The 12887-nt window shown below is 31.8% G+C and overlaps 7 protein-coding genes and 1 non-coding gene across 8 annotated transcripts; 3 read left to right on the forward strand and 5 right to left on the reverse strand.

The window, feature by feature from the left end:
- Positions 1–301: 301 nt before the first annotated feature.
- TPHA0A03250 (cyclin family protein) lies at positions 302–1171 on the forward strand (the record flags this gene model as incomplete). The annotated part of the gene is made up of 1 exon (XM_003683788.1): positions 302–1171. The coding sequence occupies one exon, from the start codon at positions 302–304 to the stop codon at positions 1169–1171; it is 870 nt and encodes a 289-aa protein (XP_003683836.1).
- A 339-nt stretch (positions 1172–1510) lies between these two features.
- CDC48 (AAA family ATPase CDC48) lies at positions 1511–3991 on the reverse strand (the record flags this gene model as incomplete). Its single annotated transcript, XM_003683789.1, has 1 exon — positions 1511–3991. The coding sequence occupies one exon, from the start codon at positions 3989–3991 to the stop codon at positions 1511–1513; it is 2481 nt and encodes an 826-aa protein (XP_003683837.1).
- Positions 3992–4795: 804 nt separating this feature from the next.
- On the reverse strand, positions 4796–5337 carry HNT1 (adenosine 5'-monophosphoramidase; the record flags this gene model as incomplete). The annotated part of the gene is made up of 2 exons (XM_003683790.1): positions 4796–5196; positions 5283–5337. 2 exons carry the CDS (start codon positions 5335–5337, stop codon positions 4796–4798), a joined length of 456 nt encoding a protein of 151 aa, XP_003683838.1.
- Positions 5338–6421: 1084 nt separating this feature from the next.
- DLD2 (D-lactate dehydrogenase) lies at positions 6422–8113 on the forward strand (the record flags this gene model as incomplete). The annotated part of the gene is made up of 1 exon (XM_003683791.1): positions 6422–8113. The coding sequence occupies one exon, from the start codon at positions 6422–6424 to the stop codon at positions 8111–8113; it is 1692 nt and encodes a 563-aa protein (XP_003683839.1).
- Positions 8114–8346: 233 nt separating this feature from the next.
- Positions 8347–8835, reverse strand: TPHA0A03290 (uncharacterized protein; the record flags this gene model as incomplete). Its single annotated transcript, XM_003683792.1, has 1 exon — positions 8347–8835. One exon carries the CDS (start codon positions 8833–8835, stop codon positions 8347–8349), a length of 489 nt encoding a protein of 162 aa, XP_003683840.1.
- A 278-nt stretch (positions 8836–9113) lies between these two features.
- On the reverse strand, positions 9114–9512 carry SNA4 (Sna4p; the record flags this gene model as incomplete). The annotated part of the gene is made up of 1 exon (XM_003683793.1): positions 9114–9512. The coding sequence occupies one exon, from the start codon at positions 9510–9512 to the stop codon at positions 9114–9116; it is 399 nt and encodes a 132-aa protein (XP_003683841.1).
- Positions 9513–11059: 1547 nt separating this feature from the next.
- Positions 11060–11133, forward strand: TPHA0Atrna10I. Its single transcript has one exon. It is a non-coding gene; the product is annotated as a tRNA-Ile (tRNA).
- A 232-nt stretch (positions 11134–11365) lies between these two features.
- Positions 11366–12520, reverse strand: TPHA0A03310 (zinc finger CCHC domain-containing protein; the record flags this gene model as incomplete). Its single annotated transcript, XM_003683794.1, has 1 exon — positions 11366–12520. One exon carries the CDS (start codon positions 12518–12520, stop codon positions 11366–11368), a length of 1155 nt encoding a protein of 384 aa, XP_003683842.1.
- Between the last annotated feature and the right edge of the window lie 367 nt (positions 12521–12887).

Consider the following 12887-nt stretch of genomic DNA (forward strand, 5'->3'; position numbering starts at 1 on the left):
GTTTATAACTGAATACTTGATGATTCGTTGTTAAGGCCAAATCTTTTTATAAACGTTTTATCCTCTTCTTCCATTTAAGATCGTTTGTCATATCTCAAAAAAGCTGACAGCAGAACGATAAATACGTTACAGTAATAATAAAGTTCTTCCTTTTCTTTTTATTTTACATCCCCCATTCCATTCATTAACTTATTTTTCGTTTGTCTTTATTTTGCATAGATCTAATTAATATTGACACATAGATCTCCAATCATTCGCTATAAAATATTAATAATAATAATATTTCACAGTTTATCACGTCATGTCGGACTACGAGGCTCTATTGAAATTTAACAAAGTTCCAATAAATAAGGAAATGATCAATTACATTTGTGCCCTTACTGAATCTATCATTAACATTAAGAATAGTAACAGCATGGTCTCCATTGCATTACCACCTCCTCCATTAGCTAAATTTATTAAAAATATTTGTGTGAAATCAAATGTGCAGACCCCAACTTTAATGGCAACAACTGTTTTATTAGAAAAATTGAAAAAAATTATACCATCAAATGTATATGGTATTGAATCTACAAGGCATAGAATTTTCTTAGGTTGTTTGATTTTATCTGCAAAATCACTAAATGATTCATCACCATTGAATAAGCATTGGGCAAAATATACCGAAAGTTATATCCATTTACGTGAAGTTAACACCATCGAAAGGGAACTTTTGAATTACTTTGATTGGAATGTCAGTATATCGCAAGAAGAATTATTCTCTTCTTTATCATATTTTTTGGAACCAATTAAACAAGACATGATGATGAAACAAAGACAAAATTCTTTATTGATGAACATCCCATCAGTAAACTCATCCTCTATCCAATTACAAGAGGATCTTTCATGCATTAATCACCATAATAACATTCCACTCGAAGAGACAAAAACTTCTTTATTATCTTATTCGAATTCAGACTATTCATTACCTTCTCTGGCGTCGTTCCAATCTTATACAGACAAAGACCACTCTCCATCAAGTGTTGCTAGTAGTTTGGTTGATGAAGATAATATTTGTAACAATGATTCGATTGAGATCATTGATGAAATTAATTCCAAATACATTGACAACATTACCCAACATAATAAGATCACTATTAAAAGATCTGCAGCATTACATTCATTCTTCTAACTCTCGGTTTTAAAACTATATCAAAGAAGTCATTTACTAGTTCCCAAATTATGCATCCATTATATATAATTTATTCTTTTTAATTATTTTCTATTGGCAAATACAATATTTATGTAGTACAGATTCACTTTTATATGTGTATACTATAAATTATATTTACGATATGACTAGAACTAGCCTGAACAAGTTAAGTTTCTAAATATAGCATAAGTAATGTATATGTATATTTATATGCAAATGATTAACAAAAAACCTTAACATAATTAATTACTATTTTTCATTTATATGTAATTATATTGAACATTTCAAATTCCTATATACTCCAATATACATTCCAAACTAACTGTATAAGTCATCATCTTCTTCGGCAGCACCAGAAGCAAAATCAGCACCAGAAGCGCCAGTGGTGCCATTATTAGCATCACTGTTTGCACCTAAAGTTGAGTCACCAAAGTTGAAATTACTAAATTGACCTCTAGAGGCCTTCATTTGTTGTGAATATGCTTCATAACGACGTAATTCGGCATCGGAGACAGAACGTTTGGCTGTTTTCATAGCTTCAGCAAAATGTTCTTTTGTGATAAATGGAACTGGGTCGACTTCTTCAACTTCAGCTTCTTGTTTGACATCGGACATTTCAACATCTTCTTCGGATTTCACTTTTTTGCTTTCAGCAAGTTTGTGAGCTTCGATAGAATCTTTGATAGCAAATTTAGCAGCTCTTTGGGCAATGTATGATAAATCAGCACCAGAGAAACCTTGTGAAGCTTTAGCAATAGCACGTAAGTCTAAACCAGGTTCTAATGGAGATTTTCTTAATTGAGCTTCTAAAATAGATAATCTACCAACTTCATCAGGTAGTGGAACGTAAATCAATTGATCTAATCTACCTGGTCTTAGAATAGCTGGATCGATTTGATCTGGTCTATTTGTTGCACCAATAACGAAAACGTTTTTCTTTGCATTCATACCATCCATTTCAGTTAATAATTGGTTAACAACTCTATCACCGACGTTGTCTTGAGAATTACCTCTAGCCTTAGCAATAGAATCCAATTCATCTAAGAAAACAACAGTTGGTGCAGCAGCTCTAGCTTTGTCAAAAATATCACGAATATTAGATTCGGATTCACCATACCACATACTTAATAATTCCGGACCTTTGACTGAAATAAAGTTAGCAGAAACTTCAGTTGCGACAGCTTTAGCCAGTAAAGTTTTACCAGTACCTGGTGGACCATAAAACAAAACACCTTTAGATGGAGATAGACCGAATTTAGTATATTGGTCTGGATGTAAGACAGGGTATTCAACAGTTTCTCTTAATTCTCTCTTAATTTCATCTAAACCACCAATATCATCCCAAGTAACATTGACACTTTCGACAACAGTTTCACGTAAGGCAGATGGGTTGGAGTTACCTAAGGCAAATCTGAAGTTATCCATAGTTACACCAAGAGAATCCAAAACTTCAGCATCTATTTCGTCTTCATCTAAATCAATCAAGTCCATTTTTTCACGAATTTGTTGCATAGCACCTTCGGAACATAATGATGCAATATCAGCACCAACATAACCATGAGTTTCTGCAGCTAAAGTTTCTAAATCAACATCATCTGATAATTTCATGTTCTTAGTATGAATGCGTAAGACTTCTAATCTACCGGTGGCATCTGGAATACCAATATCAACTTCACGATCGAATCTACCAAATCTTCTTAAGGCAGGATCAATAGAGTTTGGTCTATTAGTGGCAGCAATAACGACAACATTAGATCTTGCTTTCATACCATCCATTAAAGTTAATAATTGTGAAACGACTCTTCTTTCAACTTCACCGTTTGTCTTGTCTCTTTTTGGAGCAATGGAATCGATTTCATCAATAAAGATAATAGCAGGGGCATTTTTTTCGGCTTCTTCAAAAGCTTTTCTTAAGTTAGATTCAGATTCACCTGCCATTTTTGACATAACTTCTGGACCGTTGATCAAGAAAAAGAAAGCACCGGTTTCGTTAGCGACAGCTCTAGCCATCAGAGTTTTACCGGTACCTGGAGGACCATACATAAGAACACCTCTTGGTGGTTTAATACCGACAGCTTTGAATAATTGTGGATGTCTTAATGGTAATTCAACCATTTCTCTAATTTGAGCCATTTGTTTTCTACAACCACCAATGTCATCATAACCAACTTCATTCATATTATTTTCTTCATCTTCCCTATTAATTGGTTCACCTTCCCAGTGAATAACGGTATCTTGTGCAACAACGGCAAACTCATCAGGTTCGACATCAACGACTTTAAATTCAACTTGTCTCATACCACCTCTTACAACGAAATGGTCACCTTTTCTAACTGGTCTGTAGGCTTCAACGAAATATGGCTTTAAGAAAACATCAAATAAATTACCAGTAATACCTTCAATAGTATCAGCAATTGGTAGAACAGAAATTCTGGTAGCGTATTTGATATCTGGACATGGATGGACTGTTATCAGATCACCTAACCTGATTCTCAAATTGTTTCTAACAATACGATTAACTCTACACATACCATCTTCCAAATCATCATCGATCAAAACGATCAAAACAGTATCTTTTCTCTTCTTACCTTTAACCAAGACAGTGTCACCTCTAAATAATTCTAGCTTATCCATAGTATTGGAATTAATAGCAATAACAGAATTGTCATCATTGACAGCATCATCAACTAACAAAGCATTATCTTTCTTCTTGGATCTCAAAATAGCAGTAGCAGTTCTATCTTCATCTTGATGCTCAGCACCAGAAGCATCTAATAACGCTTTTTTTTCTTCTCCCATGATTGAAGATCAGTAGTACGTATAATCTTTTATATGTTTCAGTTTCCTCACAACAAATCTAAAGAGTCACAAGAAAAAAATAAACGTTCTCGATATTATACCAATCCTCTAATACAAAACAAGAATTTAAAAAACAAAATCAATAAATATAATTATCTATAAATGAACTATAACATATTTATATAATAATCCTTGAAATAATGTGGTTAGTTTCTCTTTATCTCTATATTCTCATTTTCTAAATAGCCCGGAATACGCTTTAAAATGAATTTGCCACCCTCTCTCTCTCTCCATATATACATAACTATCTTTGCGGACGTTTATTTGCATAATTAACAAGTTACATAATAGAAATAAGGAATCGACTGAACAGGTGGCACTGGCGGTAACAACTCAAACGACATGAATATTTAAGTAAAGAACATTGTTAATAACTACTTAACAAGTGCAACTTGATGATATTAATTATAATTATTTATTTAAAACATTGATCTAACAAAAATAGACAATTGATGGTTTATATATATATATATGTATGTGTATATGTGTTAATGTTCTATCTAAACGACTCATCTTTCCTCTTAAATTGTAAATGGTCTTATTTTGAAATGAGATGGGAGAGAAAAATGAAACTATTGATAAGTAATCAATTTAATAAAAATTACAAGGGATATACTATATATACGTGTATGTTGTGTGTGTGAAGAATGTATTGTTGTGCTAATTGTATGTTTTATTCTAATGGTTTACAATAATAAAAATCAATAGCATTATATATACTTATGTATTTAAAAGCTATGTAAATTATTCTAGAGACTCTAATTTCTTTAAGAGTTCTTTATGGTATTCACCTAACTTTTCGAAATCAGTTTCTTCTGTTGGCCATCCTATGATTAGACCAGATTCCTTGTCGAATTTTGGAATCAAATGGAAATGAACGTGATCGACTTCTTGATGTGCTAATTTACCATTGTTTTGTAAAATGTTGTACCCAAAACCGTCGGATCCGTCATTATCGATTCCTAAAACTTTTGTTAACTTCTTAGTAATTGGTAGTATATCGGTTAAATATTCATCAGGAATGTTATGCAATTTAGCACCGTGATATTTTGGAATGATTAAAGCATGACCCTTCGAGGTTGGTTGAATATCTAAAAATGAATAAGTATATTCAGTTTCAATTAATTTAAAAGATGGAATTTCGCCTAAGTATTATCAAATTGAAACTGTTAGTAAATTACTGATATAAAATATAAAACGAACCCTCGTCAATTAGTTTTCTAAACCATACCTTTAATGATTTTACAAAAAATGCAAGAAGCATCGTGCACTACCTTGGCTGACATAATTAGATTTTAGTGCTGCTGTCGATATTTCGAAATGAACTTCGTGGTGGAAATAATTTATCAGCAATACAATTCTTAAAGAGTATGTTATATCGATAAATAATTGTTTGGACAGTGTGATGATCCTCTCATATTTTTAATTTTATCTAGAGTACCATTTAATTAAATTTTGAGATTTGTTAGTTTTAAGGGTTTTCATGGGAATTGTAGGGTAAATAAGTAAGATATCAGTAATATTGACGTCTTTTAACAAGCATTTATATAAGTAGCGACTTCTTAAAACTACTTTTAATGATTGAATAATGTTGCTATTATTCTTAGAAGTTAGATTTATGTAATAACCTTTGATATATCTCTGCATTTTACTGGAACTTCGACTAAAAAAGGTATTACTAAGTTTATGTTTTGTTAATATACCGTAGTTTTAATAATTTGAATGCACAAATGCTAGAACAAAGAGTTAATAAGATATGAATTTTATAAACAAATGAATGAATATATGAACAGTTACATAATCATTTTAATTTCAAAATTTATTCTAGTGTCAAAATGAAAGAATAAAAATAAAGAGTATATATATATAATACAAGAAATTAGCATACTCTATCCATATTTTTATTCTTTTATCTACTGTACCATAGTTCAAGTGTATTCTTATAAGGTTCAATTTGAATATGAAATTTCACTCCTAATAACGGTAGCTTCGTTATAGATTGGTCAATTAGTGAATTGTATTTATCTGTTAAGTCCCCATATACCATTACTTTCAACATGGAATGTGTCAGTTATAAACTAAAGACTCAATGCCTATACAGTCATCCAGCGTGATTATAAAGGAGGAAAATTAAGAAAAAAATAAAAAAATCATGCCTGTTTGGAAAGAATCTCATGGAATCGGCGAATAATTAATACATTTATAACTAGTTATAAGAAGAATCAAGATTCAAAAAAACGTAAATACATCACTGTTCAAGATTTATTTGAAAATTTGTATCATTTTTTCATTCGAATTACTTTTATAATTGATCAATCAATAAGACTACTAAACTTGGTTCATTTTTTTTTGTAAAAAAATACTGTAACAATGCTTAGATCAAGTCTACTGAAATCTGCTAATAAACCAAATCTCTTGCTAATTCAACAACAGTTAAGCAAATCCAGATTCTATTCTTTATTCAATAGACATACTGATTTGGCATTTCCTAATAAAAATGACGCTATTATTCGTGCTCAAAACCAGGCCCACGGTAATTCTAAAACAGTTGGTAGAATAAGAAATCAAAATCACTACTCTACAAAAGCTCCGCCAAGATTCACAGCTGATATTTATCCAAATATTAAACGTGATTCTATATATAAGAAAATTGACGAGAAAGACATCGATTATTTTAAATCATTTTTGTCACCTTCAGAAATCTCACTTGCCACCACTGAAGATGCATTAGATTCATTTAACGAAGATTTCATGAAAAAATATAGAGGTCAATCAAAAGTTCTTTTAAAACCAAAAAATGTGGAAAGTGTATCGAAAATTATGAAATACTGTTATGATAATGAACTTGCTGTTGTTCCACAAGGTGGAAATACTGGTTTGGTTGGGGGTTCTGTACCAGTCTTTGATGAAATCATTTTATCAATGAATAATTTAAATAAAATAAGAGACTTTGATGCTGTCTCTGGTATATTCAACTGTGATGCAGGTGTCATTTTAGAGAATGCTGACAACTTTCTAGCAGAAAATGGATACATTTTCCCATTAGATTTAGGAGCAAAAGGCTCTTGTCATGTTGGTGGTGTTGTGGCAACAAATGCAGGTGGTTTAAGATTGTTGAGATATGGATCTTTACATGGAAGCGTCTTAGGATTAGAAGTAGTTATGCCAAATGGTGATATTGTCAGTAGTATGCATTCTTTAAGAAAAGACAACACAGGCTATGATTTAAAACAGATGTTCATTGGTTCAGAAGGAACAATAGGTATCATTACTGGTGTTTCAATTTTAGCACCAATAAGGCCTACGTCTTTTAATGTCAGTTATCTTGCTGTAAATGATTTTGAAACTGTTCAAAAAGTTTTTGTAAGAGCAAAGAAGGAGCTTTCTGAGATATTATCAGCTTTTGAATTTATGGATTGCAAGTCGCAAGAAATAACTAAACCACATATGGGTGGTATTGGATTTCCATTAGAAAATGAATATCCATTTTATATCTTGATTGAGACTTCCGGATCTAATAAAGAGCACAATGATGAAAAACTAGAGACCTTTTTGGAAAAAGTAATGGAAGAAGAATTAGTTGTTGATGGTGTTATTGCTCAAGATGAAACTGAATTAAAAAAGTTATGGCAATGGAGAGAAATGATATCTGAATGTTCCCAAGCCGGTGGTGGTGTTTACAAATATGATGTTTCCTTGCCATTGAAGGACTTGTATTCTTTAGTAGAGGCTACAAATGAAAGATTAACTAAAGCAGGTTTAGTAGGTGATGCACCAAAACCTGTTATTAGTGCTATCGGGTATGGCCACGTCGGTGATGGTAACTTACATCTAAATGTTGCAGTAAGAGAATATAATAAAGAAGTTGAAAAGGCTTTAGAACCTTTTGTTTATCAATTTATTTCCGAAAAGAAGGGTTCAGTAAGCGCTGAGCATGGTGTAGGTTTTCAAAAGAAAAATTATATTCAATATTCAAAGAGTCCAAGGGAAATACAAATGATTAAGGATTTGAAAAAGCATTTCGATCCCAAAGGAATTTTAAACCCATATAAGTATATTTAAAAGAATACATTTTATAACATTCTGTGTATAGTATAATTTATATTTATTTGTTTATTCGATAATAATATAATCTATTCTCATTATAATATGCTTTTTCATGGTAGTTTATTATGTACTTAGCATATGTGTTTGAATATGACATTCTAAATACGATGGTAATGATCTATGTAAAATTTTTTATATCATTACAAAGCTGTGTAGATCCCAATAGACATTCGTATTCTGTTAATTTATCACAATAAGAATTTTGCCTTTTTTAAACTTTCAACTGCCGTTGTTGAAATATGCCTGAACCTTGCAGAACCTAATGGAGTACCACCATACCATCGAGTAACTATAACAAACGCATTTATAACATTCGATCTCTCCAGTAGTGTCAACAGTCGTTGGCCTGCACCAGATTCACCCCCATCAGTACAACCTTGTTGGACATTCTTATAAGTAGTTGGCAAAATAAGATCTTTTGTTTTTTTAGAATTACTTTTATTGCTTTTATTACTTTTATTGTTGCTATTTGAATTCTTCGAATCATTTTGAGTGACTATATCTGCAGTCCTCCAAGCATACATATAAGGATGGCTTGCTTTAGCTACTGACTTATTGAGAGCGAGAAGGTTAGATAGAATCGGTTCTATTTCATTTTGATTTTTTATTGGACAACATCTAGCTTGAAATTTTGATTTTCTATCAACTAATATTTCAGATTCATTCCAATTGATCATTTTTATATTTCATCAAAATTATTTGGCATACCTGGATGACATTTAAAAGACCTATGTAAGTCTACTTTCTTTCTTTATTCGTTTACAATTTTTAATGTTTAAAGGTAAAATTAACCTGATTTCATATGGTTGTAGTTTTCACTTTTTTTGCATTTAATCAGACGAGTTCAATGAGGCTGAAGCAACTGATAACTTGCTAGTTATTGTGAAGGTGTCATGTATTAGGTTATTATTTATAAAATAGATGTTCTATGTCGTTAAATATCGAATATTATATATTAAACAGTGTATGGAGGAGGTGCTGGACTTTGTACCTTATTATCCCCTGGTACATTAGTCGATGGGTTAAGTAGCGGAGTTTCTACGGATGGATAACTTCTTCCAACGCTATTTGATGACTCTGTATTATCTCTATTATTATTATTATTGGCTTCCCAGTTTTGTTGATATATATACACTGTTTCTGTACCATTATTTCTCAATGGGCTGGTGATATTAATATAGTAAAATGCATGGATCATCCCAGGAACATATCCGAGCATCGTAAGTAATATATTTAGTAGTAAATCTTGTGACCATATACCTGACCTCAGTAAAACTGCTACAGGTGGAAAGAAAAAGGCAACAATATATAAAATTAAATCTGAAACACTACAGTAAATCCAACAACAGCACATATCTTTACTTTTAGTGTTCTTCCAAATCACTTATGATTCAATAGTTAATTAATACTCTAACTAGATATTTCCTAAGTTAACCTGAGGAAAAATCACCCACTTAAGCTAGCACAATAAAACTAAGAGATTATTTTGAAAAGTATTAAGATGTTAATATTTAATACACGTTGATATCTAATCTGACGTTCTTATACAGGTGTAAATATACAAGTTATTCAGTTGAAAGGAATGGTAAATTACTATTAATAAATAATACCTTTAAATTTAAAAGTGAGACGATTCTTGGAAGTTATTACCCTACCTGCGATAGGCTCAACAATGAAGTTAAAGTAATATCAAATCACAAAACTAAAAAGGGAAGGGGGACGTTAAGTGACAACTGCTATTACTTTGACGTTAAGTTTAAATCTTATCTGTTGGAAATGACACTGGACGTATAAGTGACTATACGATACCAGATATTACCTTTTTAGGAGATTATTGTTGCAAACCTGAAACAATAGTGCCTGCAAGAATGTAATAGCAGAATTTCTAATGCATAAATAGTACTGTAGAACCATCAGTCTGCCATACGTCTTCAACTCGATGACGTCGTCTCGTTGGACAGAACGGTAGATTGAAATATTATGTACATATAAACCCCGGTAATCAATGGTTAATAATTCAGTGATCCAGGTCCAAGAGACCAGAGAGATTAATCTGAATATAGAGTATATAATCTAACTACTATTAATATATTAAAGAAATGAATACAACTATTGAGCATTATCGATGACTTAGTATCATACAATATCTATTTACTGCATCCATTCAAAAAATTAGTGATATCTATTGAACCAATCAATCAATGAGAGACTTATAATGACACAATTACTAATGTGTAAATTTCTCATCATTTATTGCAGAATCTTTCCCAGTTAGATAGTTCTCGGCACTTCTTGTCATAACAGTACTGTCGCCAGATATTGATACAAGATGCTTTGTGTAATCTGGGTGCAAATTAAATTAACACTGACGGTGCTGGGTTGCAATGTTATTATCATGATTAATGACTAAAATCTAAGAATCGTGACAGTTACCTATGATAATATCCAAATTTTATAATTAGATAGGAATGTAATAACGTCTGAAAAGTTGTTGATTGAACCATCAGCATGGGTGCTTTTTATAATTTTTCAAGGCTTCAGCATAATTATAAAAAATCGAGCCTTTTCAGCAAACAAGTAATCGACATTATCAATACATGGTAGATAAGTTAAAAGTATTATTACAAATGCTTGAGCTGACTTTGCAAATTTGTACCATAGTGGAATAGTCTCGTCAGTTAATGACGCTCATGCATATTTGTAGTCCACAGTTTTGATATTTACTCAGTAATTTCCGTTCTAATTTTTAAAGCCCTCAACTTAGTATCAAGCAGAGCCTAGAAACGGTAAAATGACTACCGTTACTTTAAAATATTATTCATTATTCTAAAAATTCCACCATAAGTCTAAAAGGTTCAATGAATACTGAAGTCTTCTCCCCCTGTGAATTACGAAATAAATGGTCCCTTGGCCCAGTTGGTTAAGGCATCGTGCTAATAACGCGGGGATCAGCGGTTCGATCCCGCTAGGGACCATTGTTTTTTGCAACATTATATTACTATGTTAGCAAGATCTCCTTTGTATTAGGCAACTAATCGTGACTATCATTTACCCACTGATCCAAACGGGAAAAGTTAACTGGCTTTTAAATTCATTTTTATCACTTTATCATAGAACACTATTGATAAATGTATATAATATCTATATGCTATGCGTAATTGACTATTTTGACCATAAAATATGGTGACTCAAAGAATGACCCAATTATTATTGTCTTTCAAACTTATGAGCGTTATGAGACCTGTGCTTATTGTGTCTTGAATCCTTGGATTTATTGGATTTTGATTTCCCGTGTCTGGTCTTATCTGTGTTTCTTGCACCATTTGAATTTGAATTTGAACGATTATTGGATCTGTTATTATTACGTGGGAAATCCAGAGGATGTGAGGTAGTAGATGTCTTATTATTATTATTATTATTATTATTATTATTATTATTATTATTACTACTATTTCCACTTCTAGAATTTCTTCCATTGTCAGATTTCTTTGATCTCTTATGCCTTCTTTCATCTTGGTATGGTGGCGGATTGAAATTAGAGTACTGTCTTTTCTTATTTTTGTTTCTGCTGTTGCTGTTACTACTGTTCCCATTATATCTTCCTACATAATCATTTCCATCATAAGCTTCGTTTTCATATTCATAATCATTATAGTCAAAAGAATCATTTGTGATATCATAATCGTAACGGCTTTCTCTTTTAAAATCTGTTAAATTTTGAAAATACTCTTCCTTTAACTCATCACAAACGTTATCACCAGAAAATGCACTGCCATCATCCAAAGGAACCCTCGAAGAACGTCGTCTATTACAATCATCACCAAAATGGCCTTTCAATCCACAATTATAACAAAATATTAAATGCATAGGTAAATGTCTTTTTTCATTTTTCTTAGTTTCTTTCAATAAATAAACTCTCCACACACTTGGACATCTATCTCTTGAATGCAGTTTACTATTACATAAAATGCAAAATACTCTTTTCCATTTCTTAGGACATTGTGATTTATAATGACCCTTTTCAGAACAATTACTACACATGATAGCCTTTGGACAATGCTGTGAGTAATGGTCATCCATAGACCCGCAGTAAGTACAGATCACATGGGGACAATCCCTCTTATAATGACCTCTTTGAGAACAATTATTACATTTCGGTTCAGATTCCATGAACCCACCATCTGCTTCGGACATACCGAAATAACGACCTTGCCCTCTCAAAGCCCTCAATTCCTCAGGATTACCTGTGACCTCTTCAATAGAGGGAGCGACGATCTTGACCACTGAAGATTCTCTCGAAGGAGTAACCTCTTTCACAAACGGTAAACTGTCCATTGATTCAGTTTCATTTAAAGAACTCATGGTAACAACAATAGAAGTATATATTGTATTTCTTCGAATTTAGACCCTAATCGTTCTATAAGTTATTCACTAACCCAAATAAAGAAAAAATTAACAACAGTTGCAACCTAAAAAATCCACAATTAATAATCTAAAGATTTAATTAAACATTACTTCCACGAATCAATGTTTTAAAATTTCAGTTCTTTATGGTCAGTTAAGCTCATCTCATCTTTTTTCATTTATTTTATTATTAAACAACAAATTTAAAACTTCACTTTTTCATCAAATTCGTCAAAAAAATTTCAGTTTTTCTTTCGACATTTCGAAATTTCGAAGTTGAAATTTCTTGTTTTCTACGGATGTTCTTTAGACGTTCTGATTACTT

This window comes from Tetrapisispora phaffii, chromosome 1, assembly GCF_000236905.1.
Source record: "Tetrapisispora phaffii CBS 4417 chromosome 1, complete genome".
Lineage (NCBI taxonomy): Eukaryota > Fungi > Ascomycota > Saccharomycetes > Saccharomycetales > Saccharomycetaceae > Tetrapisispora > Tetrapisispora phaffii.